The 26,364-nt window shown below is 35.1% G+C and overlaps 5 protein-coding genes, 1 non-coding gene and 1 pseudogene across 12 annotated transcripts; 3 read left to right on the top strand and 4 right to left on the bottom strand.

Moving 5' to 3' along the window:
• Positions 1 to 795: 795 nt before the first annotated feature.
• LOC123217405 lies at positions 796 to 1,832 on the bottom strand. Of its 2 annotated transcripts, none has more exons than XM_044638433.1 (2): positions 1,323 to 1,832; positions 796 to 1,111 (listed from the first exon to the last, which is right to left on the bottom strand). In XM_044638433.1, the coding sequence occupies exons 1-2, from the start codon at positions 1,685 to 1,687 to the stop codon at positions 1,069 to 1,071; spliced, it is 408 nt and encodes a 135-aa protein (XP_044494368.1). In that variant the 5' UTR covers positions 1,688 to 1,832; the 3' UTR covers positions 796 to 1,068. The 2 variants fall into 2 exon arrangements, with proteins under 2 accessions (XP_044494368.1, XP_044494369.1); XM_044638434.1 differs by having other exon boundaries at positions 796 to 1,143; positions 1,323 to 1,830.
• An 898-nt stretch (positions 1,833 to 2,730) lies between these two features.
• On the bottom strand, positions 2,731 to 6,533 carry LOC123217200 (ATG8-interacting protein 1-like). Of its 2 annotated transcripts, none has more exons than XM_044638024.1 (3): positions 6,348 to 6,533; positions 3,847 to 4,721; positions 2,731 to 3,092 (listed from the first exon to the last, which is right to left on the bottom strand). In XM_044638024.1, the coding sequence occupies exons 2-3, from the start codon at positions 4,699 to 4,701 to the stop codon at positions 2,985 to 2,987; spliced, it is 963 nt and encodes a 320-aa protein (XP_044493959.1). In that variant the 5' UTR covers positions 4,702 to 4,721; positions 6,348 to 6,533; the 3' UTR covers positions 2,731 to 2,984. The 2 variants fall into 2 exon arrangements, with proteins under 2 accessions (XP_044493959.1, XP_044493960.1); XM_044638025.1 differs by having other exon boundaries at positions 2,731 to 3,089.
• Positions 6,534 to 7,622: 1,089 nt separating this feature from the next.
• LOC123215498 lies at positions 7,623 to 12,247 on the bottom strand (annotated as a pseudogene).
• Positions 12,248 to 13,411: 1,164 nt separating this feature from the next.
• On the top strand, positions 13,412 to 13,484 carry TRNAK-CUU. Its single transcript has one exon. It is a non-coding gene; the product is annotated as a tRNA-Lys (tRNA).
• Positions 13,485 to 15,533: 2,049 nt separating this feature from the next.
• On the bottom strand, positions 15,534 to 17,974 carry LOC123216570. The gene is made up of 2 exons (XM_044637025.1): positions 16,716 to 17,974; positions 15,534 to 16,340 (listed from the first exon to the last, which is right to left on the bottom strand). Exons 1-2 carry the CDS (start codon positions 17,454 to 17,456, stop codon positions 15,819 to 15,821), a joined length of 1,263 nt encoding a protein of 420 aa, XP_044492960.1. The 5' UTR covers positions 17,457 to 17,974; the 3' UTR covers positions 15,534 to 15,818.
• A 779-nt stretch (positions 17,975 to 18,753) lies between these two features.
• LOC123216568 (flap endonuclease GEN-like 1) lies at positions 18,754 to 23,231 on the top strand. Of its 4 annotated transcripts, none has more exons than XM_044637020.1 (9): positions 18,758 to 19,435; positions 19,540 to 19,713; positions 20,086 to 20,256; positions 20,564 to 20,745; positions 20,875 to 21,118; positions 21,341 to 21,476; positions 21,714 to 22,186; positions 22,275 to 22,549; positions 22,696 to 23,231. In XM_044637020.1, exons 1-8 carry the CDS (start codon positions 19,241 to 19,243, stop codon positions 22,536 to 22,538), a joined length of 1,839 nt encoding a protein of 612 aa, XP_044492955.1. In that variant the 5' UTR covers positions 18,758 to 19,240; the 3' UTR covers positions 22,539 to 22,549; positions 22,696 to 23,231. The 4 variants fall into 4 exon arrangements, with proteins under 4 accessions (XP_044492957.1, XP_044492955.1, XP_044492956.1 ...); XM_044637021.1 differs by having other exon boundaries at positions 18,760 to 19,435; positions 22,855 to 23,231; XM_044637022.1 differs by having other exon boundaries at positions 18,754 to 19,435; positions 21,341 to 21,416; positions 22,275 to 23,231.
• Positions 23,232 to 23,384: 153 nt separating this feature from the next.
• LOC123216569 (two-component response regulator ARR2-like) lies at positions 23,385 to 26,168 on the top strand. Of its 2 annotated transcripts, XM_044637023.1 has the most exons (6): positions 23,385 to 23,643; positions 23,924 to 24,120; positions 24,569 to 24,721; positions 24,822 to 25,163; positions 25,264 to 25,340; positions 25,439 to 26,168. In XM_044637023.1, the coding sequence occupies exons 2-6, from the start codon at positions 23,979 to 23,981 to the stop codon at positions 25,859 to 25,861; spliced, it is 1,137 nt and encodes a 378-aa protein (XP_044492958.1). In that variant the 5' UTR covers positions 23,385 to 23,643; positions 23,924 to 23,978; the 3' UTR covers positions 25,862 to 26,168. The 2 variants fall into 2 exon arrangements, with proteins under 2 accessions (XP_044492958.1, XP_044492959.1); XM_044637024.1 differs by having other exon boundaries at positions 23,385 to 24,120; positions 24,858 to 25,163.
• Positions 26,169 to 26,364: the final 196 nt, after the last annotated feature.

Below are 26,364 nucleotides of genomic sequence, written 5' to 3'. Positions count from 1 at the left end.
TGAGTTTTTTAAGATTAATTTAGTAATCTATCTTTTATTTTTTTGTTTGGTTTGTCAATAATAAAAAATTACAATAATCTTCTATTACTAATGCTGACGTAACAGGTAAAATAAGTGGTAATTTGATTACCACTTTCATCTTAGGTATTTAAAGATGATCGAGGTAATTTTGATTTTATTATAATTATATTATAATTTATTAATTTTTTGAGACAAAAATAAATTTATTTTTAATTAATATGATAAATAATATAAAAAAATATTTAAAAATAATTATATTTAAGGAAATTTAATTTAAATAATTTACTAGTAATATTTTATTACCTTTAACCAAACGTAATAATTATTTATATCTACCAAATTTTATCAAACATAGTAATCATTTATACCCAGTAATCTTTTAAGTAATCTATCTTCAAGATAATCTTTCTATTTTGGTAATAAAATATTACCCAAACTAAACGCTCCCTAAATTCATCGAACTGAATTCGAATCAAACCTATACTTTTAATAATGACAATTATGTGACTTTGACTTTGGCCAACAACTGTTTTCGGCTAGTGATTAGTGGGGGTGATTAAACTCGAATTAAATGTTCATAAATGTATATTAATCTTTGTATTAAAACTTTGGTGGAAAATAGCTCTTTAGCCTTTTGCACGAAATGGACAGACAGGGAACATTGCTATATTTTGAAGCCACATCTATAACCTTTTTGGTTATAGAATCCGTTAGTCAAGACTACAAATTAATCTCTGTATTAATGCTTTTCAACAACTCTTCTCACACATTCACTATCACTAATCCACGTATAATTATTTGTCGACTGATACAGGAGCAGGTTCATGATAATTATTAGATCGAATTAATGACTCGGTTTGAACAAGTTAATTTCGAACTGAAGTTTTACCTTAGTAGCTTTGTTTGAAATCAATTCGATTATCCATCTGATGATACTATTTATCTCCAGTTTTACTACTTACATTATTGGCTGCCCTCCAATGACACTGAGTCACTGATAATCGGTTGTTCATATGAGTTCAAACTTGTTTGAACTCAAATCAGGCATCATGCGTTGGATGGCCAGTTTGAATTTGGATAGAATTCACCCCTGTTCAAGATTCTTGCAGCATAAATGCTTACCTATGAACATATATATGTTGTTGAAAAGAAAAGAAAAGAAAAGCAAAGAGGAGAGGCAAATGCTACTAACAAGGTTTTTGTATGAAATTTTGTGCTGCTTGCTTTCTGTACAAAGTTACATATTGTTTGCTGAAGAGAAAAGACAAAAGTGCGAAAAGGAAAAGATAGTGATCATCTACCTTAAAAACTTGCTACGTTGCGAAGGAGTAATCTTGATGACAAGTCCAGGGAAGACATCATCAGGGTCATGAATATGAGGATTCCGTTCAACTATAAAAGGGTCTCCGCACTTATCGCTGATGGTGTGAAGGGTTTCCCCTTCTCCAACAACATAAATTTCATCACAGGGTCGCTCTACAAACTGCTTGCCTTTGAATTTTATACCATAAAAATCGTGCGTGATACTAGCACTAGAGTACTCTCTAAAAAGGCTGAGCAAAATAAGAGCTACAAGAACAAAGGCACAATACCAAGAAGCAGCATCAGCTAGAGCTTTTGAACCGAGCAAATGCCTGCTGTTTGAATAGGAGAGCTTGCAAGCCATGAGATTGGAGAAGAGAAGAGAAAGAAAGTTGTGGAGAGAAGGGGTGCTGGGGAGATCAATAAAGTACAAGGAGGGAAGTTGAAGGCATGAGAGGTGTGAGGGTCAGTTTTGGCGGTTTTAATGGAGGGGAGTTGGAAGATTGGAAAAAAAAAAAAAAAGATATGGCCCCGACAGTCTAGTGTTAGTGTTACGTAACTCACCTTCTTTTCTCTTCCCACTAAACAAATCCAATCCAATCCTGTGCTGGTCTTTTTAATTGATTGATTAATTATTGGACCTTTCTAAGTTTAAAGTATGCCTAGATTCGAGCTAAACTGTCCCAATATGCGTTAGTTCAAGTTTAGCTTATATTTGTAATAGGGTAACTTGAACTCGAATTTATTGACTTAGGATTTAAAGAATTTCTAAATCGGTTCAAGATGAAATTTCAAAATTCAAAACTCAACTCATATTTATGACTTATTATTGTGATTCGAATTGTTATAACGACATGATTACAAGTGTGAAATGATGTTATCCCTATTATTAAAACAATATGTATACGCAAACCATTTAACAAGTCAAGCCAAACAATTTGTTTACCAGTTAGACCTTAAGCTAACTTTTTCCTCAGCTAAGGTTTGGCGACAGAGCTGAACATTCTCAAACCAAGTTGGATTTCAAGCACTAGAGGGCTTGACTCGGTTCAACCCTATTTTAAAGTTTGGTTGTTTGGTTTGCTATAGACCCGTGGTGGTAAATGGAACTGAAGTGAACATTATTGTTAACAAAGCAAATGCTATACCACGGAATAACGAGACAGCTAACAATGGAATTTCATTCCAGTAAAATACAGTTGTACAAACAATTGAACAGCTTGAAAATCACGACCCCAGGAAAAACAAAATTTAAAACAAGGAGGATCAAAAACCCGATGTCATGTTGGTTTCTGATGACCCCATGGTGCTGATCTCTATGCCTCTTTATATACAGCCAAAATCCACAATTTACAATGCAACTTCTTTCTTGTACAAATTTTAATGAGGCTCATCAACACGCACCACTTGAGTTTGCCAACAACTTCCATTTTCAATACTCAAATTGGTTTTTCTTAGCAAATATTAATTTTATACATAACAAACGCGGCAATAGTTTGTTCATTTGCTTTCTCAGTATGGTGACCTAACCATAACAATAATAAAACACAACAGCATAACATTATCAACTTTTTGACATGAGAACGAATGAACCACACAGCAAGCTACCGTATTAATAACCTGACACAACCAATCTCTCATATCTTTTTTTCGTCATCATCTTAGTTATCTTTTGAAGAGCTGCTCCTGATAAGAGAACCACGGCGGTGGCCACCCACAATGGCATCTTTAAGGCGATATATGGGGCCAAGCATCCGGCTAGCCTTCTGCTGATAATAAAAATCGATTAAATAGTTTATATTCTGAAAAATCTATACCTAATTAATTACATCACCCGCAAATTAAAATAGACTTACACATGTTATATCACATACATGACATTTCATTTTATTTTTTCTGATCACCTTGGCTTCGGACCTCCATAGAGTTGAATTAGAACATCTTTAAAAGGATATCGCTATGTTATTATTGACTTCTGAACTATCCATTGCTAAGTGAATTTAATACATTCAACTAAACATTTAAAAAAAAAAAAAAAGAGCAAGACTCTAACATTCGTTGTGAAGAAAACAAGTTAAGCTGGAACTTCAAGGAACAAAGCTAATTCATGACAGTATTTTTCCAGTAAATAAAAAACAAATTTCTCACAGAGTACTACCGTGTAAAATAATACTCAGAGCATGGTGAAGCACAATTCTATTTTTCCAGTCCAATAGAAAAGAAAATAATATCTAGAAATTCTAGGCTCTGAAATTCACAGTTCAATTTGTGTACCATGCAAGCATGTGGGTTTTATTATCATATTAACTAATATTATATAGTTAAATCTCCTCCCATGCTGATCACATTGGGATGCAAATAGAGAAAAAAGAGAAGATAAAAACACCAAAAAAGCATATTTGTGCAACCAAATATTAGACTGTTTACTAAAAGTAAATATTTAGTATTTGTGCAACCAAAATACTAAATATTAGGCTGTTTACTCAAAGTAATTATTTAAAAGAGGAGCAGCAATCCATATACCTCATCACTGGTGCTAAGTTGCCACTTCAGCTGCAAAGCTAGCCACCTTTCTTGCTGCCATCGCTGTCCAATAAGTACGAGACCCATGACAGCTGCTGCAATGAGAATGGACCAAAAAGCATTTGCTTCTTTTGTGTGAGCATACAAGGAACTTGCCCTTCTCTTCCACCACGCTTCACAAGGAAGGTCAGATGCAAGGCATTTACCATCTTTTGCAGACTTCAGGGCTTCTGATGCACCTGCAGGAAGATCAATGCCTTTTTCCAAATGTTCAGTATGTTCAGTTTCTATATTCTCATCATACATAGTTGATCCACCAAACACCGCTTCACTATGAAATGAACCAAATGTAGCTGCATTACAAATACTCCCTTCTTTATCACTCAAATTTAATCCGGGTAGAGTTGTCCCTTCTTCAAACTCTGTGCCAGGAATGGATAGCTCGTTACCCTTCTCATCAAAAAACTGTATTCCTGGAAACTCATTATGTACACTAAACCTTTTAAGAGTCCAATTTTCGTCGTCATCTTTTCCACTGGATCTACCCCCTTCTTCAGCTTCAACTTCAGTGACCACATCCTTCCCAACAGGCTCATTATAAATCTCACTCTTGGCAGGTCCAGGCTCCAGTGGCAGATTTTCATGTTCGCCCGCTGGAAAGACAAAATGCCCAGACATAAACAATGCACGAGAAATTTCTGCTTCAATCTCCTCATTGGCATCACTCTTGTCGTCATTCTTTAGTTCTACATTCTTGGGACCAGGTGCAGCAGCATATGTAGATGCTGTAAGTGATACAACTTCCCATTCATTCCCACCAGAAGTATTCTCCTGTCTCTCCTCATTATCAGCCATCCTCCAAACTTTATAGTATCCTGTCATTTTTATTCATCAAAATAGCAAAAAATAAGTAGATAATAAGCATTTAGGGTGAGAAAACACTTGAATGCTTGAAAACACCATAAGAAGAAACAATAACTTAATCATGAATTCCACTACACTGCCTTGCTCTTTCACTCAATATCGGGCAAATAAATACCTTGCTAAATTGCACATATAAGGTCCTTCAAACATCTCAAATTTTAAACTACAATGGGCAAGAGGATGATAAATAACAACCAAATAAAAATTTACTAGATTTCTTTTTGCAAGTGGAAGATCTATAACTATCACATAAACCATTACCAGATTTTGACAAAATCTTGCACATGCCATGAACAATACTTATTCCTCAAAATCACATGAAAACTTGGCAATTCTCCATCAGTGCAAATGAATTTCTAAAAAGGAAATGAGAATCACTTGTCCAAATTTTTCTGATTAGCATCCAGAAACAAAGAGAAAATTCAATAAATTGTCTTATTTCCTATTTCCTGTTCCCTTTATTGTCTCTCAGTCATGAATCCTTGCATGCACAGACACACACAAAACTAAATTCCAAATTACTTCTCACCTAAAATAAAACTAAAACATAATGTTCCACGATTTTTTTTATGTTTGTAAAATAAATTTGAGTTTGAGATATATCAAAGTTGGAACTCTAAGGATGCTACAGAATTTTATTTCACTAAAAAATACTAGATATACGAATTGTTATGAATTTTTACAGTAATTGTATAAGTTCTGTGTTTTTGGTTCTTCTGGACATGGGTTAATTTGTGAAAAGAATATCAGTATCTTCAAAAATTGATTTTGCCTTGAATTTTATATTAGTGTTATTTTGACATGTCCATATTCTATTTAAAAACTAATTTTAATTTTTTGGTAAGTAAAACATTTAATATAAATTTTTGAATGCGGTATGCCCAGCATTAGAATTTTTTGATGGAATTAAACGGCAGAAACTAAAATTATTATTAAAAAGGTTCTGGGTTATAAAATTGTCCGCTTAGCATCCAGAAACAAACTGAAAATTCAATAAAATTATCTTATTTCCTATACCCTTTCCTGTCTCTCAGTCAGTAATCCTCACATGCACAGAAACACACACAAAACTAAATTCCAAATTACTTATCACCTAAAACTGAAACATATCTATCCCTAATAATACAAAAAACAACGAAGTTAAAACCTATCTGAAATATTAATATATACCCAATCGGTTAACCTAGTCTTACACCAACAATCAACTTCCCAAAAAAATATATAAGATTTTTGTAATGAATCCATCCGAAACAATTAACTAATCACCATCATGAGAAAAAAAAAAGGTTTTATACATACTTGTTAGTAAACTTTAATTTATAGGATGAGACCAAATTAATCGATTGATGTTCTCGCGACAAAATTGCTTTCCGATGAGATAAGGATTTATAAGTTTGTACTCAAAATTAAGGTTAAAATACGTAAATGTTAAAAAAAAAAATTTGCCGAAATAATTATGTGTGCGTCAAAGGCTATACAAATTCGGATCTGATCAACATGGTATTGGTGATAATAATTTCTTCAATATCCATTAATGGCTAACAACAGCAAAGAAACCCTAAGCAACAACAACTTACCCTGGATAGATAAAAAAAATAAGGCAAAACTGAAATTCCAGTCGCGAAGCTCTGGTTTAGGAGGATTGTTGATTCAGAAACCAAGTAGAGGTCCGATTGATAAAAGATAGAAATGATTGATTGTGACGAGAATGCGAGATGGGTAGAAAGAGTATAGTGTTCTCAAAGAATTTCTTTAAAATGATATGTTTATTTATGCGAGAGAGAATCTATATAAGACATTGTTTTCACGTATTCTCTGCGGTAAAGGGACACGATTCTGCCATCTGGAATTAACGATTTGATTAACGGCGTAAGCATATGTGCATTTATTTAAGCATCTTAATCACTTAATTCAAAACTGTAGTAAACAATTATAATTAGTAATCAAATTAGTATTAATTTGACTGTTTAAAATACAATTACAGTTATTAGTATCATCTAACACAGTGGAAAAAATACATATATTAGAGTGAATTGATATTTAGTATGATACGGTGAGCAATTCATATCATACTATATATGTATTGATTATTGTTTTGATACAAACTAATACCCTTTTTAGAAAAAAAAATAACATAACAAAAATTTATGTGAAATATTTCATAATTTTAATGATGTTCATAATATTTTTTTAAATAATAATTAGATAATTAAAAATTTATTATTATTATTGTTATTTAAAAAATTTATTCTATTTAGGAGGGATAATTTGACTTCAAAAGATGATCTCTCCTATAATATAGGGATTTCGTAACATAAACAAAATGAGAGATAAAAAGACATCCCGAAAGACAGAAATAGAGATATATATATCTTTATTATATCTCTATTCGTACCTATTTATATAGTATAATTTTTAAAAAAATGTATATACTATACTTTTAATTATTTACCACAATACTATCATAATGATAATACTTACAGAATGAAACAACATATGAATGAATAAGGATTATTCTGTGTAAATAGGAGACAAAAATTCCTTGTAATACTTGTCACGGAGATAATGAGGGAATGAAGATGCATCCCACCTAAAGGGATGGGGACAGTGATAACCTTCCAACCCCTCCCCTCGACATAGTCATTTCTAGAACAATTTGAAAAAAAATTAGATTTTCATATAATATACATGCCGAAACGAGAATCATGTAATTACTTTATAACTATTCATTTTAAATTAAAATAATCACATTTATTATCGTGATTATAAATATATAAATTGGTTAATTGCTAAATGAAGTTGATTTCTCGCAATTTCGGATATATCGGAAAAATTGAATTGATGCATTTAAGTCACGTTCAAATTGGACCCAACCCAGCACAGACTAGGGCCTACGTCAATTATAAGTCTCCTCAAAGCAAATTCTACACAAAGTACGACACTGATATGACCCAAATTGTTTCCAATCAGTGTAAAGAATGAATTGATTTGATGCAACACGGACACAGGAACCGGCTGGTCTGTATACACTATGCGTCAATGGTTAGTTGAGCCTAAGGCAAGTAAATTTTCTTCTTCTCTTGGTAATTCATCATCTGGAAGCTCGAAGGTTGAATTGGTTATCTTATTCCACTCATTTTCTACTAGAAAGAATATGCATGGAACCGCCGAAGCATCTCCAAGACAGTGACTGCAAATGCAGTCAGGTAATTGGGGCGCGGATGAGCGGAGGGTTTGTAGGTCCACGAACATCGTAGGACCAGGTTGCTTCCAAGAACCCAGAAATAAAACTGCAATTTTACAACACTATAATTAAGCTCTCAGCAGAAAAGGATATCCACTCATAATAGATGTATCTAAATCTTTGCCCATCGCCGCCCATATAAAAGTTTTGAACAATGATTTGGTCTGTTGAACATGAAAATCCGGGAGAACACGCTGGAAAATAACGTTAAAACAGGTTAATACTCATGCATATCATGAGCAAATGGAAAATTTTGTCACAGCTTAATTCAAAGTCGCACTCGTAGCACTAGTGCAAACCATATGTGCAGCATTCAATAAAAAATAAACAAAGATCAATTTAGATTTAACCAAATAGGAAAAAAAAAAAAAAACTACAATTCTACAAAGTGATATTGAATCTACAGCTACTACTGAATTGAAAAGTTGTGTTTCTCTTCACTCTCACTATTGCTTTCAGACCAAAGAGAACATGATATCCACTCTATCTTTTATTATTTCTCTTATTCCTTCCCTCCTAAGATATGAAATGGAAATGTCGTTGTAAAAGCAGGCACATGAATCCATATTGGTGGGCCAAAAAAGAACTCGTAAGCATACCTCAGGTCCCAATCTCGAGTTACATCCCAGTAAAATGAATACACTGAGTTAACAACGCAAGAGAGAAGCCAAAGTTGTTGATAAATGGATGTCCACATCTCAGGCAAGACATGATATTTTAGAGCTGTAAGAAAAATCACTGGGATTGTGATTGAATATTTCAAACCTGAAAACCACATGCCAACAGCATTAAGATGACAGTACAGCACAAAAAAACAAGAACATACCGTTAAGGGAGGTAAAAACATTTAAAACGGTTGTTTTTTCCTTTGAATCCTTGTACTGATGAAGACATTGCAATAAGCGACAAAAAAAAGGGGACAACAAGCAAGCACCAGTGGGATTGCTATTGAGTGACTACCACAAACTGAATCAGCTTCAAACCATGCAATTGTAGCATTCTACATTTAAGGAAAACCCATTTTGGTTATCCATGCCTGAAGCATAGAGTTAATAATATTCTATAATGTGGACTGGTGATTGAACCTACAACCAAACCTCATAGGGTATCACAATAAGGAACAACACTTCCAGTTCAACACAAATAGCAGCACAAGATTCACACCCCAAAAAAAAATAGCAGCACAAGTGTTGTTAAGATGTTTGAAGTGTTTGATGTCATACATGCATGCATGAGGTACTTTTGTACATCCGCTTCATTTTCATTCTGTATCTCTCCCTTTTCTCAATACCCAACTTAAAACTTTACAAAGACAATAAAATATATAATTGCAGGAGAAGCAAAATACCCAAGTGTTATTTATAAAGAAATGTAGCTGTAGGGTAATTCAGATCAGAATTAATAGAAGAGTAATAACAAAGCTACAGAACCTTCAATAATTAATTGCATATATGGTGAAGTATACCTCAAATTTTAAAATAGTAAACTGTTGGTGAACCATTCGACAGACTGATCACTCCAGATCTGAAAATGCCTGCACATAATTAACAATTAAAGCAACAAGAAAAAATAATGCAGCTTAAAGTTAAGATGGAAATTTCAAAGAGAACTAGCTTTAGGTAAGGATAAAAATTGATTATGAGTTTAAGGCAGCCGGACAATCAATAGTACCATGGTTAGTTGCATCTAAATAACAGAAAAGAACAGTTTTCCATGAAAATATGCGAAGTGCATGAAAAAAAAAAAAAAATCATGTGTCCCAAATTCACACAACTTGTTATCAATGGAAGTAAAATGACAGATTGCTTTAGAAAATAGCTAAATAAGGCCGTAGGCTCATACCTTTGCCATGGAGGTAAGAATACCAGCCAAGAAAAAGTTGGGAAATGAAATTGCCTGTTACACAGAGAACATCCATTGCAAAAAACAAAAACAAAAACCATGAGCTTCAAATCTGTTAAATGTCAATCAGCTTTAGGGAAAAAAAAAACACACACACACTTGAATATAGTTACATTTTTCCTAGTCATTTCAATGACAATAAATAGCTTTCTGAAGAAAACAAGGAAACTGGGGTGAAGCTACACTTGCCTGAAGTGGAAGAGCTATTTTCCACAGTGTCCTCAATAAGAAGTAGCGAGATGGCAAGTAGAATATATCAAAGGGTAATATAAGACAACAACAATGGTGACATACAGTAGTACCTGCACTAGGAATATGTAAATGTTAGCACTATTTATCAGATTTACAAGAGAGAGAGGCTGGGTTAGTAAGCCAATTTTTGCTACTTAACACAGAGTCATGTTAAGTAGAAACTGCAACCAAGTTTTGCCACAGTTTATACCTAAAAAAAAGAAAAAAGAAAGATCCATTAAAAAAGAAAATGAATCACAAAGGTTCCTATAGCATAAACAATGTTATGCAAACAGATAACCACATCTCCTATAGCAGCACTTATCAAGTGTAGAAGAAACAGGCAAAGAAACTAGAAGTATTATGATTACAATGTGCTGCAAAGTAGTGTCTGAAGCAAGAAACCAAAATCCAAGGACAGAAAAGGTAGGAGTAAATCAAGAAACAGAACAGATATTACACTGGTTGTGACGCTGCCAATTTTTCTTCTCCATGAGAGTTGAGATAAAGGTATGCTGTCATGCTAGTTAAGACAATAATTGTCATCCAATTGCTACACTGCATATGCCGAATCGGAACACGAATTTCTTCCCTCAATACTGAATCATAAACTCAGTAAAGTTAGATAAAGAAAAAAAAGAATGCGACAATGTTATTACAAGAAGTTATAAAGATGAAACACCAAGCTAAATACAATTGATATGAAATGCAAAGCTTAGTACCTTCCATATTTCGTTGTAAGGTGGTTTTCATCAAGATAAAATATTTTTGCATATTTAACACTGCCTTGTGAGAAGACCCATAAGCTTGCTCCCCAGAGCCAAACCATCACTGTCTGAAACAAGAATGGTGCAAAGGTAAATTTCCAGAAAAAATATGAAATCTTTGAGAAAAATGTCAAACTCACCAGAAGGAGGAGAGGATTATAGAACAAAAATGCTCCATACAAGAACAAGTCCTGCAAGTCTACACCCATTCTCATAACAGAATCCCATCCAATCTGGTCAATTTAATAATAAAAAAAATCAGCTATGAACTCTGGAACAAACTTATAAACAAATTTCTCCAAAATTACAGCACTGACCTTGCAGAACCATAACCCCACATAAGAAACAATGTTACCTGAATTTAAAAAAAAAAAAATCATATTATGTGTCTGTTAGTATAGTTTATTTAATCCAGATTATTGAATTATTGAATTAAATAATCAATTATAAAATATTTAGGACAATTTATGTAAATATTCTAATTGTGGATTATAATCATATTTATAAATTATTTAAGTCATAATCCAAAAACTAACTTCTAATCAAAAACTGAAGTATAAGGCATATCGAGCATTTTAGATTATTTGTCGAACAGTCACAACCTGGATTATAATTATTATAACATGCAATTCAAAATAGAGAATCTCTAAAACAAAAATTCTGATACAAAGTAAATTCCGTAAATGACCAAAATCACCTCGAACCTCCATGAAAAGGTTGGAGATGGACCAGAAGCCATTACTGCAACAACTCTATGCAATGGTGAACTGATGATCTTCGTTTCATTTGAATTAACACCAAGCCAGCACAGAATCATTCTCAACATTTGCGGCCTTGCCTGCACCAAAAGCAAATGTCAATTGAGACTCCGTATTTACAAGTTTAGAGGAGTGATATATAGGTAATTATGCAGATTAAGAGGGAGAAAGTAGAGAATTCACGACGAAACTGAAAAGAATGGGACAGAGAATTTGACAGTTTGATTTACCATCGGATTAAATAAAACGACGTCGTGATTGGCAGTTTGGAGATAAAGATTGCCGTGCGTGGAGACTTGAATGGTACGGCATCTGTCTGTGACCCAAAATTGCGGTTTCTCACACTTTTGTGTGGTGTTTCAGTTCTATCGGGCGCCAGGATCTTGCCACGTTGATTATTAACGGAAATACTGACCTCTGTGTAAATCGTTACTTTACGTTGATTTGGGCTTAAACGGCCCTATCAGAAACAAAACTCATGTCAAACGCACAAAGTTAACTCTTTATTTGTACTCTCAAAATATTGTTGGATGTGATTCCAACTTAAGCTTGAATGGAAAGATACGAGCTTGAGCAAAACCCCAATCAAAATTGAACCGGGTGAGCTCAACTCAATTGAGTTATAAAAAAATTATGAGCATATTTATTTTTTCCGTTCCACTTTTCTTTTTTTCTCACTTCTTTTCAATAATTATTCTTCATCGTCTTCTTCATAAACTCTCTTTTTCATATTGATTATTATAAATTCAAGTTTTTTTTTATTTTTAATTGGAGCAAACCCTTATTTGGGAATAACTCAATTCTAATATATTATTACTCTAAATTTATAGATATAAAATATAATATTTGGCATAGCGATTGATACAATTTAAACTAAATTAAGCTTTTATCACTATTCGATGAACAAGCAGAATTCAAATTAAATAAATTTTAATTAGAGCTTAACTCAAAATTGACGTTTTATTAGTATTTTTACTTGTTATATCCAAACTCGTTTTATGACAATTTTTTCTTCCTTTTATCTTTATTCTATAAGTTTTATTCTTTTTAAATATTGTTACATATTAATAAAGTAAAACAAATTCGATCTTAAATAAATTATTTTGAATTCAATTCTAACTTAAGTGCGCTCTTATTTAAGCTTAATTTGAATCTAATCGTGATTTGAAAAGTCTAATCACTTTGGTTTAATTAATAGATTATTCTATTGTTATTTGATAGGGGTATTTTGGAATAAAAAATAAAACATAACAAAGGAATCAAATTACAAATAATTTGAATTTAAACAAAAAAATTTATCATATCAGTCATGGGCTCATGGGGTTAGTGACAATGCCTTTCCTCTTTTGTCCTTGCCTTCTCTGATGGATCAGGCGATAAGTGATGACACACTTTTTTGAACCGTCGTCTTCTCGTCCAGTCCGCTTGGCAAATATGGCCACCACCACCTCGCATTCCGATTTCCAACAATTAAAAATTCTCAAAATGTACACATAAAACCTAATATCTGATGTTCCATGTTTAATAATTCATAAATTATATCGTGGAGGCATCATTTATGTCCTGCCAAGATACTGACAATCCTCAAGCAATTCTAGTACTTGAGGCCTCATGTTCCTGACGTCCCACTTTTGCAATTGCATCTTTCTCAGCATTGATGATGCTGCATGAACATATCAGCTGCATACAGTTCACAATAATTTACGTTAACAACAATATGTAAATTCTCTTAAACAAGAGCCCGTCTAGCTCAGTCGGTAGAGCGCAAGGCTCTTAACCTTGTGGTCGTGGGTTCGAGCCCCACGGTGGGCGCTTTTAAATTTGTTTTGCATCATGCTGTATGGGATATGCGAAAGGGGGGGTCATTTTCTCAGCTAATCTCATACTTCATTAAAAAAATAATAATTAAATTATTTATAACCATAACAAAACAATATCTTCTTTTGTATTAGTTATAAACGAAATAATCCCATTTTGACATTTAGTTGATAGAATCATATACGATCAAATCGAGTTTAAGCTCTTTTTAAATTTTTAGATTTGATCTTAAACTTTATTTTATGATATCAAGTTATACTGTCGTTTTTCTATTTTAGTTATAAATGAGACAACCATATTTTAACCTTCGTTTGATAGTATCATGTGTGACCAAATTGAACTCAAGCCTTTTTTTATCTGTATTTTCAAGCTTGTTCTTGAACTCCACTTTCATGATGTTGAGTTGTGCTCAAACAGGCACAAGGTCAAAGTTGGCTGGGTTTGAAAAGAGGGCTACTATAAATCAAGATCAATATAAGTTGGGAGAAGGACTATTTCCCACCTAACTTTTGATGCGTTTTCAAAATGCCACCCACGACAGATGAAAATCCACTTTTTTCACCCATAACCAAACTGTCGTCCAATTTTTCAGTTAGAGACAGGGGTAAAATCGTCATTTACTATTTAAAACCTTAAAACTTTAAAATTTTACCGTTTCCCCCCTCCAGGTTTTAAAAACTAATAACTAACCTATCTTTAAAGTTTGAAAAGTTTAATTTCATCCCTAGAGTTTGCTTCCTTCTCCGACCACCATTGACGGTCGACGCAGTCAATCTATCTCCCATCTCCGACTACAAAGGATGACGAAGGATGACCCTTCATCGCTCAGATCTGGACGATAAAACGTTGTTTAAATCTAGAAGAACAGACGAAGGACGACGCTTCGTCGTCCTTCGTAGTAGCTTCTGGACGATGTGACGAGTGACGAAGGACGACGAAGAGTTGTCCTTCGTCGTCTGGGTGGAGCGACGAAGAGAGACCTCTTCGTCTCATCGTGCGATGAAGAGAGACCTCTTCATCGCATCGTGCGATGAAGAGATCTCCATCTCTTCGTTGCACCGTGTAACGAGGAGATGAAGATCTCTTTATTGCACCACCGCCGTCGCACCAGGAGAAGGATGAGGTCGGTGACGACGTCGGGAGATGAAGTTGAAGAAGGGGGATAAAACTGCTAGTTTTGAAAGTTATGGAGGGCGACTGTATTTTGAAAAATATGGAAACCCTAGGTTTGGGGGTGAAAATGTTAGTTTTCAAAGTTTAAAAACTTTAGGTAAGGTGAAATGTTAGTTTCTAAAACCTAAAAGGGGTGAATGGTAAAACCCTCACATCTCTCGACTGAATTTTGAAGAGATTTAAATTGAGGAGATGAAGATGTCTTCATCGCACTACCGTCGTCGCACCAAGAGAAGGAGGAGGCCGGTGACGACGTCAGGAGATGAAGTTGAAGAAGGGGGGTAAAACTGCTAGTTTTGAAAGTTATGGGGGATGGTTGTATTTTGAAAAATATGGAAACCCTAGGTTTGGGGGTGAAAATGTTAGTTTTCAAAGTTTAAAAACTTTAGGTAAGATGAAATGTTAGTTTCTAAAACCTAAAAGGGGTGAATGGTAAAACCTTTACATCAATTTTGGGATGAATTTTGCAGACTAAATTGAGGGGTATTTTTGTTATTTCATCTAATAAGGGTAAAATGGATATTTTATCCTTATGCAAACAGATATCATCCAAATTAACAGCTCATGGGTGAAAAAAGTGAATTTTTACCTATCGTGAGTGATATTTTAAAAACACATCAAAAGTTAGGTGGGAAATGGTCCTTTGCCCATATAAGTTTCATTTATTATGTGATCGCTACACGCAAGCTGGATCACTTGAGATTTTAAATGTATGTAATACAATAATACTCCAGTTAGATAACTTGACAATCAAGGTTACAAGATTCAAGACTTTATGTGGCTGTATCAACCCCAACGAACTCGTTTGTTCCCTTGACTGTGATCGATCGGGATTTGGGATTCGGGATTCGCAATCAGGGCTCACAAACAAAAAGGCAAATGTCAATTTCCAATAAAGAAAGTAATACTGTAGTTATTCTGCTACAAAATTCAGCATGCTCTCTAAGCTCTATCTACAAGACCATGTAGCTAGCCACGAGCTTCCTTCTCTCTACTAAATGCCAATAATAAATTCTTGGACTGTTCAAGGTGAGCCCACTGAAATTTCAATCAATACGTGAGCCATGGGCAGAGTTTACAACTTTGGCACTAGTTGTGCCACTGTGTACACGCCATGGCGGCATGGCCAGTTGAATTGGCTCTCTTGTTTTACATTTAGCGTACTAAGAGATCAGCCAATGCCTCGTCCACTAAAAGGTTCAACATTCCAATCTCAATTTCGAAAGCCATTTCTTCTTGTTCCTCCTCAAACTTGTTCCACTTCCCGAATTTTTTATCCATTCCTCTAACATATTCTTCCCAATCAATGGAAGAACTGTGTTCCCCATCAATCCATCTTCTTGCTTGTACAATCATCTCGCCATCAACCTCGTTGTTTCTGGTTTGAATAATCTTTGTAGACAATTCATCTACAAAGAAATCAAACAATAGTTGCTCCACGATATTGTCTTCCATTGAACTTGTACATCTGACATGATTCAGTAGCAGCATTGCCTTCTCTTCAATATTATCTACTTCTTTTTCTTCATCAGAACCATCATGATTCTGGTCCATCGACATCCATTCTTCCAGGTTGAAAGGCCATAGATTGAAAGATAATAGGGATTCATCTTCTTCAAATTGAAAGTCAAGTACAGAAACAGGGCTCTGCAGTTCTTTCTCCTCAGATAATAACTCCTGTCAATCCATTACAACATCAGTCAACATCAGTGAAAAAAAAAAAACCCACTTGAAATAAAATAAAAACACACATGGGGTACTTAGAAAATTCAGACTCTTTCATGTATATAATCTGCAGACAGCAAAGGATTTAATATTAGAGCTACGTCCATGTGAATTCTTATAAGGCACCAATATAAACCCACAATATAAATATTGTTACATAGGAATATATGAAAGTTTGAGCTACATAATGTATAATTTAAGTACCGTACACTAGAGACCAAATCTCACTACCTGACAATATCGACTTATAAAATAAGCCATCTACGACCCTCAACAGCAGACAGGGAATTATATTATATAGATTGCGTATAATTAATTATTGCTCACCTTTGGCCCCATCGCAATATTAGCCGTGGCCTGTTTTGTCGCTTTCATGCAATCGCTACCGACACCTGGTAAATAATCTTCTGAGTTGGTTCCCCAAGAGGGTAAATCCTCCGCCGTAAAATCACTGTCACACCAACTAGACCAGTTACTGTTACTGCAAGAGCTATTGGTAGATCCATTTGTTGCTGTTGTGGCGCAGTGGTGATGACGATCAAGAGAGTAAGCAAGATCCGATGGTTCCTCCGCCAAGTCCCGGAATGATTTCCACCGTATGATATCTTTGATTCTAACAGTCATTTTGGTTTCACTTTCTTTGTTCTCGCTTCTCTTGTTTTGTTGTGTGTTATGCTTTCTTGACAACCTGCGAGAAAGGCTTCTCGGTAAAATTGAAGGAGACTTAACAGCGTTGAATTGAATGTTTTTTACGGTGTTAATAATGGCTTGAAACACGAAGACTGTCATTGAGGCTGCTGCTTTCGATCGGCTTCTTAATAATCTCTTCGTGTTGCTTGGATATGAATGATCATTTCTCGCTGCATTGAGATCGATTTGGATGAGATTTCGCATAGTGCAATCTTCAACTCGCCTGGGAAATGATTTGATCCTGCCTGAAGAGCATGAATACGAATCATCTACAAGGAAATCTTTAAGCATTTGAGGTCTACGCTCTAATGAAAACTGCTTTCTTAGCTCCGAGTTTTCATAATAAGAAGAAGATGATGAAGTCCTTGAAGACGACATGATACTGAGACAATATTGCAGCAAAAAGATTTAAAGAATGAAACAGACGTTTAGAAGTGAAGTACAGCAAAGTGGGGTACAAATTTAAAGGGATGAGAAGAAGATAAACATGAGAAAGAAAAGAAATAGGGAGGTAGCTTCTGGGTGTGAAGATCTCCAGGTAAGAAGCTCATGCCAGTGAAGAGGGCAATGGCGCTCTGGTTGTAGTAAAAAAATAAGAATAGGAAAACGACTAAATATGTAGAAGCGCCGATGGTTCTAATTAAATATTATAAAGCCTGTTGTTGCTTGAGAAAGGGAGCTGGAGTCTCTGACTGTATTTGTTGACACACGTTGACTCATAAAAAAATCGTAATCCAATCAGATGTAAAGCTGTTGTTCTGAAATGGCTTGATCACTGTCAGTCTGTGCCGTGACTCGGTGTCAATTGAGTGCAACTGGGTTCCCTGGAGCCACGAGCGAGCGTATTAAAAACGATGATCTCGTGATCTGTTCCCTCGAAAAATTAAAGCTCATTCAATGACTCACTTCACTTCTCGCTCTTGTTTATCTTGCGGTGCGTTTTATATCCGTACTTAAACAGTAGACTGTAACACTGATTTGACAAATTTTTAGGTACGGAAAATCAAAATTAGAGTAAGTTTAAAATCAAAATTACTTTTCAAATAGATAATATAAATCAAACTATTAAATTATGGTATTATAAATAATAAAATTATATATCTAATTTATATAAAAAAATTATATGATATATTATTATATATTTAAATATATTATTTTATTATAAATCAACTCACAAATGCACTACGTATTGACAATATATCACACTATGATACCAAGATGACAGGGTCTCACCTCGCTTCTAATCATGGGGTCGAATTTTAACAGCAACATGATTGAATGCAGAGGATCTCTCCTTGATATTGTTGTACGCGTCAAAGGACACAAAAGTGGCCTATTATGGAACGCCTTTCAGCGCAATCAGCCAAGCAAGATACGATGGAGAAATATTAAGAGATTGCTTGGCTTGGCTTCAGTCAAATATAGTTGAATGGGCATGGACAGGTGCACGTATGGCCATGTGTAATTACAAATTGCACGTGCAAATATCTAAGTTCATAGATACGTGGAGCCCGTTAAGATGAGGGATCCGATGTTGTACTGTTTGGGCTAGTATTCGGTAAGCACCAGCAAAATCCGAAGCTGTATGATAAAACCATTGCAGCCGTTCACATCAAGCGCGTATGAGAGACCATTTCCGCTGTGAACTTTCTAGTTCTGGATCAATGAAAACTCTAGTGTTTTACTCGGATTTAAGCTTTTCAGTTCAATCTTCACCGTGAACTACAATTCCAGCCATTTTAAGGGTGTTGGTGCTGCCTTGCAAGTTCAACACTTTTGCTCATGATTCGAACTCAGGCACCCATCCTTTTGAACTCGAACGTGCCACCCCAAATTATGAGTAAGTGGGCTTGTTCTAAAATTAAAAAAACCCAATAACAGAAAGCAAGTGGGCTTTAACGGACCGTTTGTTTATGGAGGTCCACTTATGTTGCTGAAAAAGGGTTGGTAGTCCGCAGCCAGTCATCGTTTTGTAATTTGAGTAGGAAATGATTGTCATTTTGCATTTACTCAGATCGATTGCGGTTCTTGAAAATGGCGTAAATCCTATTCGTCAATGCCCTTTACTCTATAAAACCCCACACGTCTCATGTATTTCAAATCATAACGGTAATTTATATTTGTTTCTTTCTTGAATGATGTTGAAACCCAAATAAAAATTGATGGGTGTGGGAGCCAAATTCTGGGAATTGCTAAAACCCTACGCCAGAAGGGAAGGTTTCGATTTCTTGAGAGACAAACGGGTTGCAGTGGATCTCTCTTACTGGATTGTACAACACGAGACCGCTATTAAAAATCATGCTCGTAAACCCCATCTCAGACTCACCTTCTTCCGTACAATCAATCTCTTCGCCAAGGTCTTACAGAACTCCTTTAGCAATTTTTTAGGCTTTGATCATAAAATCTTTTAGTAAATTGTTAGGTTTCTGTGATGAGAATGATTTAGTTTGTAATTTTACAGTTTGGAGCCTATCCAATCTTTGTTGTTGATGGAACTCCGTCGGCTTTGAAAAGCCGGGCGAGGATAATGAGGTTTTTCCGTTCTAGTGTAGATTCTTCGAGTTTACCCTTAACTGAAGAAGGCATTTCTGTAGAGAGGAACCAGGCATTTCAGAAATGTGTTCAAGAGTGTGTGGTCAGTTGATAATTTTACCATTATTGCCATCAATTTTTTTTTTATCATTGGAGTTTTTGTATCTGTTGCATATTTTGGCCCAGAAATTATTTCAAGATTAAGTGTTTTATTATTTTTTTATACCGCATGATGATCCTTTAATTGGAAGAGGCCTGTGATGGCATAAAGACTGAGAAACTTGTTAATATCAGTTCAATCAAGTGTTTTGAGTTGTGTTTATCACCAAATTGTGTATGCAGTTGATTTTGTTTTTATTTTCTTATAAGAATTAAAAAAGATATTGAAATAGGCCATATAAAGAAATTGGAAAATAGTATGATGATGTTTCTTTAATACCTAATTTGGATGCATATTAACAAATTGTCTACATAGGAACTGATCGAACTATTCGGGATGCCTGTACTAAAAGCAAAAGGCGAGGCTGAAGGACTATGTGCCCAGTTAAATAGTGAAGGTCATGTAGATGCATGCATCACAGCTGATAGTGATGCCTTCCTCTTTGGGGCCAAATGTGTGATAAAGTGCATCAAACCCAACTCAAGAGTAAGTCATTACCTTGCTTATTCTGCTGATGCGACCATGTTTTTATCCTTCACTTGTATCTACTAGTTATAGAAACATTTTTATTTGTGGTGAAGTTTTTATTCAGTGTCTGTCTTTAGTAATAAAAAAGTTGTGTCATAGCTGACTCATTTGCAGACTCTGGAAGAGATGCTGTAGAGAACAGAAACGAAGCTCTTTAATCTTTGATTGGTTGTTTGGCCATAATTTTTTTTCTTTACTTTATACATTTAGTTGCCTTTGGGTTGGTTCTTTTCCTTTGTAAGCATGCAAATCTCATTGTATGCAGGAACCATTTGAATGCTACTGTATATTGGATATAGAAGCTGGTCTGGGGCTGAAGAGGAAACACTTGATAGCCATAGCTCTTTTGGTTGGGAATGACCATGATTTAAATGGTGTACAAGGGGTTGGGCTTGACACAGCTCTCCGTTTTGTCCAAAACTTCAGTGAAGATGAGATATTAAATAGGTATTCTTTTGATCTGGATGAAGATTAGTTCTCTTATTATTTGTAATGTTAAAAGAGTAGTATTAAATCTATAGAGAATTTTGTACCCTGCTCATGATCGTATCTATTGAAGATGAAAATCTCTTGTAGCTTACATGAAATAGGCAATGGGGATATACCACAATATCAGAGTGGCATTGAATCTGTAGATGATGTTGTACCCTATTTAGATGAAAGCTCACCAAACACGATATCTCATTGTTCCTTCTGTGGGCATCCGGGCAGTAAGAGAGTTCATTCCAAGTTTTCTTGTGAATATTGTTGCAATGGTGATAGTGAGGGTTGCATTAAAAAGCCAGAAGGGTTTAAATGTAATTGTTCCAATTGCATTAAGGTACAATTTCGCTGTAGTTTCCATTATTTATTAGAACTGGATAATGTGTTAAATCAATAAATGGACAGTTTCTGTCTTTATATTTTATCAATAAATTCTACCATACTTCAAACTTCATATTCTATAAGTTGCATTGCGCTATCTTTTCACTCTGTTTTGAGTTATGTGCTTCTTCTATCCCTCATGTCCTCATTGAAAGCAGCTCATCTAATTTAATGGCAGAATCAAAGAAAGAAGGAGCAAAAGAAGCTTGAAATTTGGTGGATTAAAGTTTGCAACAAGATTACTATGGAGTCAGGTTTTCCAAATGACAAAATCATTGAAATGTATTTATGCGATAATCATGGAAACACTATTGGTATGTTTGGTAGTAGTCAGCAGCAGTGATGTTAATTCATTGCTATGGAATATTTCTTGTGATATTTTAAATATTATACTTTACTTCCAAACATGATCTTACTTCTGCTAGCATTAAATGCATGAACTTTGGGGCACATTCCTTAGGTTTTTTGACAGTTAACAAAGCCTTGATTTTTCATTAATTGATTATGTAGACCTTGATCTGACTAACGAAGTCTTCTGTATTTTTCTGCAGCAACTGATGGCCCTTCTATATCATGGGAAAGCCCAAAAACTGAAATGCTGGTTGATTTCTTGGTTTTTCATCAGCATTGGGAACCATCATATATTCGTCAAAGGATTCTTCCAATGCTGTCCACTATATATTTGAGAGAAATGGTTACAAATCCAGTGAAAACTTTGCTATATGGGCAATATGAATTTCATTCTGTACATCGTGTGAAGACAAGATATGGACATCAATCTTATGTGGTCAAGTGGAAAAAAGCTGCATGTGCAATGGGCAATGCCATGTATGCTGTTTCTGTTGAAGATTCGGAGTTGCATCAAGAGTGCATAGAAGTCAATGAATTCATTGATCTGTTGGATGAATCAAATAGCCCTCAGATTTATGTTGATGATGGGTGCTGGTTTTTGCTGACAGATGAAAATATGGATCTTGTGCATTCTGCATTCCCAAAGCAAGTTAATACATTTTTGCGAGAAAAGGTATAACCTTAATTTCTTTTCTTTTGCCTGGAAATCTGAGGCTCTGGAGCTGTTCTGAGATTATTGGTTTTGCTCTTGAAATTAACAGGAATTGAAAGGACTGAAAAGAAAAGAAGATTCAAGGTTAGGATCTGAAGGGTCCAGTAAAAGAGTAGAATCTCCACACCCAAAGGGTGTACAGCTTAGCATTACTGATTTTTATCGCTCAACCAAAGTACAACTTCAGGCAAATTCAGGAGAAGATTTAACCAAGAATTCCCATAGTCAGAGTGATCAGACATTCAAAGGGAAGAGGAAACAGTCAAGCCCCAACCTTTCCAAGTCTGCAAGGCGCCGCCTTTTATTTAACTAGGATGTTCTGAGGTTTCCTCTGACCTCTTTTGATTTAGAGATGTTAAAAAATTGCCCTCAGTCTTTGCAATGTCTTTTCATAAGAACATGAGCCAGAGATTTTTGTAATCAAAGTCTAACATGATGTAGTAATGTTTGTTTTTTTTTTTTTTTTCCAGAAATCTCTGTATTAAGTCATTATCTCTCTTCATAAGTTGCTGACCTGCTTACTGTATCTGCACTGATGCATCTACTAGTGGTGCAGGAACTGAAGTCTAAAGCTCTATTTTTCACCAGGTTGATTTATGTAGTGATACTTTGATTAAATTCTGTTACAGCCCCTACATTCAAGGTGTACAGCTAGAGACGTGGGACTGCCACCAGGGGAACAAACCAGGGAGAAAATGTGGGCTGGCTGAGATTTTTAAAGATTCCAAATGGTGGGGGCAAATACACGAGGGTTGCTTGGAATGGAGACTGGAGAAATTTGTTGGATTGATATAAAAAGGGGACAAAGGAGAGAAAGGGGCCAAGGAAAAACAAATCGAGAAACTGGTGTGGGCAGTCTTTGGCTGAGGAAGGTCCCAGCTCCTCGAAGAGCTGGTTATCTTGTTGATTTATGTTGTTTTGCTGATTTCAGTTGTATTGAGACTCTATATTTACTGCTATCTATTGTGAATATAATTGCAGTAGAGGAATTTTCCCTTTTCTGTCATAACTGTGTCAAATTCTGGGCAACTGTGATCTGTGTGTTGTGTGTGTGTTGCTGGTTGTGTATTGTGTGTGCCGGTTATGTCATAACACGCGCAACCACCACACACAATACACGGCCAGCAATTTATATTTGACCAGCAGCAGGCGGAAATTTCGAAAACACAGAGGCTTGGGTTAGGCTGGAAGAAATTAAAAAATTTCAAGTCTTCAGTCACGACTGTATTTGAGCAAGTCAATGCATTGCTGTTACACAACAGACAAAAAAATTGCCCTTGGAAGGCAAGCTATTTATAATATATTCATATATATGCCATGTTAGGCCCTCATGATAATATCTTTTTTTTTTAGTATGGCAGCCTTAATGGCAAGTAATGTGCACTGCTGTATATGGAATTGGCTGTAGAGCAAGCCAGGTAAAATATACATGAGTAAAATTATCCTTTTATGGCTCTCCAAAATGTTTTTGAATGTTTCCTTGGAATTTATGGCAATTCATTATCAGATATTAATTATACGTGTTCTGGACTTCCATTTATTTTGGTTAGCAATCATTGGTTACCAATCTAAACTGTACCAGTGAGTTTTGATTGCTATTATTAGTCATATGAAAAGTACAATTAAATTTATGATAATTTTATATGGCAATTTACAAAGGAGTGTTTAGAATTTACACATATAAAAACCATCTCACAGGATACAATATTTACTCAAGTTTTATGGTGTCGTGTGAGATCAAACTGCCTATGCCATGAACAGCAAGGAGGCAATCACAGTGGATTCAAGTGGTTCTGATATACTACTACCAGAAATTGTTGGTGTTTTGCTTGTGGATAGTGATTCTCTATGTCTTACAATTCTATCAAAAATGCTGCTTAAATATGGATATAAAGGTAAGCAGTTGAATTTGCTTGTTTTTCTCTTTTATTTTAGATTCTTGAATATGAGGGAGACTACTATTTCACCATAAATGAAGTAATTGTTCTTAAGCGACTATGGATCAGGGGTTCTTTATCAGGAATATGTATTAACTTTCCCATTTCTAGGTGGTTTTTGATGTACTAACACTCTGGATTGTGCCATAACAATATCATAAAACTTGAGTGTTTCACATCTCTTTTTAGCTTTGTTGGTTGACAAAGACTAATGGTTCACATAAGTTCAAAGGTTAATGTTTTCTAATTCTTCATCTTAAAGATTCAACAGTCAAATCATTTAAATGCTTTAAAATCCATATTCAGTGTTTACCCCTTTTCGCTTTGTTGGGGTTGTGAGATTGTAATTATGATAATTTCTCTTGCCTTCACCTTGTGACAAAATTTTAACTGTCTTAATTTGCAGTCTTCACTGCCAAGCGAGCCACTGATGGATTATGCATTATCCGGGAGAGAGAAGGTGAACTCAACCTTGTCCTGGCTGAGGCTCACTTACCTGATATGGACAAATATGAGCTCCTTGAGACAGTGGGAGAAATGTCTAAATTACCAGTTGTTAGTAAGTAGCCTCCAGTAGTCCTGTTATGCTTTCTCAATTTTTTGCTGCAAATATATATATTTTTTTTCTCTGACAATATTTGTTTTCATTCATAACATAGTCATGTCAGCTGACGACAAGGAAAATGACATGTTAGGTTGCCTGTTTAAAGGGGCTGCATTTTATCTTGTGAAGCCAGTCACCATGAATGATATTAGAAACCTCTGGCAATTTACTTTCATGAAGAAAACAGATAGAACAATGGCTTCTGAAGAGTTAAGTAGCATTTCATCAGAACATGATACTGAAAGCCAAATAATCTCAAAAAGAGCGAGAAGGGAAGAACAAAAAGAGATGGAGAAAGATGTTGATAATTCATCTGTCCTTAAGAAGCCAAAGCTAATTTGGACTGAAGAGCTACATAATAGATTCTTACAAGCTATTAGAGTGCTCGGCATTGATGGTACGGTGTTTCTGGGATTGATTTTCAAAATGTGTATTTATTAAATTGGTTGCTACCGATAATAGCCTAGTAATCTATTTTTCATCTTATATTGATTCAGGAGCACATCCAAAGAAAATACTTCAGTATATGAATGTCCCAGGTCTAAGGAAAGAAAATATTTCCAGCCATTTACAGGTGTGTTCTCTACAAGTAACAGGTATCTGTTATTTCAGTGATCTTATGGAACTGTGGTGTGACCAAAGATTCTGTTATATATGTATGATTTTTTGCAGAAATACCGCCTTGCCTTAAAACGGAAACAAGATTTAAAAAACACCATGAACATGGATTATGATGAATCAAATCTTGCAGCATTCAATCTATCTACAATGGATTTACAGGGAGACTCATATCAAGTTCAGGAGATGCAATCCTTGACGTCTTTTCAACCAAAATTTGGAAGCTATAACTATGAGCCAAAGGATGTCAGCGGTTGCTTGTCTATGCCTTTTCTTGGTAATACCCATTCTTTTAATCATGTAGGGCCAAATTGTAAACACGGGCAACAGACACTATCCAACAACCTGGTAGATTCTACTTATCCCTGTTCTGGTTTTGCTGGAAAGTCGGCAGATTTTCAGCCAATGGAAGATTCTAATGGAGAAGATATTTTCATGGCTTTATCCGATTTTCTAGACCCTGGCTTTGAAAGTTAAAGCTAAGGTCAAGTCAACAGCATTGAAACAAGTAGAAGAGAGAAAACAACAACGGAACCTTGTTGTACCACATGATAAAGTAGATGATAGTTTTTGGAGACTTTGATGTGGCTAAAGTTCCTTGACAAAGATTTTAATGATGTATGGTACATCAATGTGTTTTTCTTCCAGTTTCATATTTGTTCAATTTTGATGGTTCTGAAGTGACTGGTTGAATGTGGGATAGTTTGTTATTTTGACTTGAGAAGTCTGTTTCATTAATGCAGTGCTTCTGGCCATGCCATACCCACTGTTTGGTGAAAAATTACCTTTGCTTCTGTCTTTTGATTAAGGAATGTGGAATACTTGAAAATCCAAAATATCCAGAGTTGTTACCCGTTAGTTGTACTAGTTAACACGGTTTTGGCAAACTATCGGAATAACGGCACCAAAAAATTAACTAAGACATAAGGATTTACCGTGTACTTATAGGCAAATTTAACTCAAAATACATATAAAATCCT

The sequence above is a fragment of the Mangifera indica genome, chromosome 5 (genome assembly GCF_011075055.1).
Source record: "Mangifera indica cultivar Alphonso chromosome 5, CATAS_Mindica_2.1, whole genome shotgun sequence".
Lineage (NCBI taxonomy): Eukaryota > Viridiplantae > Streptophyta > Magnoliopsida > Sapindales > Anacardiaceae > Mangifera > Mangifera indica.
The sequence above is the reverse complement of the archived record's forward strand: the minus strand, read 5'-3'. Positions and strand labels throughout refer to the sequence as shown.

Excerpts from the sequence above, each read along its gene's own strand:
- LOC123216568 (XM_044637020.1), top strand. The coding sequence starts at position 19,241 with ATGGGTGTGGGAGCCAAATTCTGGGAATTGCTAAAACCCTACGCCAGA. Across the intron at positions 19,436-19,539 it reads CAATCAATCTCTTCGCCAAG|TTTGGAGCCTATCCAATCTT; the intron begins GTCTTACAGAAC and ends GTAATTTTACAG. Across the intron at positions 19,714-20,085 it reads AATGTGTTCAAGAGTGTGTG|GAACTGATCGAACTATTCGG; the intron begins GTCAGTTGATAA and ends TTGTCTACATAG.
- LOC123216570 (XM_044637025.1), bottom strand. The coding sequence starts at position 17,456 with ATGTCGTCTTCAAGGACTTCATCATCTTCTTCTTATTATGAAAACTCG. Across the intron at positions 16,341-16,715 it reads ATATTGCGATGGGGCCAAAG|GAGTTATTATCTGAGGAGAA; the intron begins GTGAGCAATAAT and ends ATGGATTGACAG.
- LOC123216569 (XM_044637023.1), top strand. The coding sequence starts at position 23,979 with ATGAACAGCAAGGAGGCAATCACAGTGGATTCAAGTGGTTCTGATATA. Across the intron at positions 24,121-24,568 it reads GCTTAAATATGGATATAAAG|TCTTCACTGCCAAGCGAGCC; the intron begins GTAAGCAGTTGA and ends CTTAATTTGCAG. Across the intron at positions 25,341-25,438 it reads ATATTTCCAGCCATTTACAG|AAATACCGCCTTGCCTTAAA; the intron begins GTGTGTTCTCTA and ends GATTTTTTGCAG.
- LOC123217200 (XM_044638024.1), bottom strand. The coding sequence starts at position 4,701 with ATGGCTGATAATGAGGAGAGACAGGAGAATACTTCTGGTGGGAATGAA. Across the intron at positions 3,093-3,846 it reads AACTTAGCACCAGTGATGAG|CAGAAGGCTAGCCGGATGCT; the intron begins GTATATGGATTG and ends TTTTATTATCAG.
- LOC123217405 (XM_044638433.1), bottom strand. The coding sequence starts at position 1,687 with ATGGCTTGCAAGCTCTCCTATTCAAACAGCAGGCATTTGCTCGGTTCA. Across the intron at positions 1,112-1,322 it reads CAACGTAGCAAGTTTTTAAG|GGGTGAATTCTATCCAAATT; the intron begins GTAGATGATCAC and ends AATCTTGAACAG.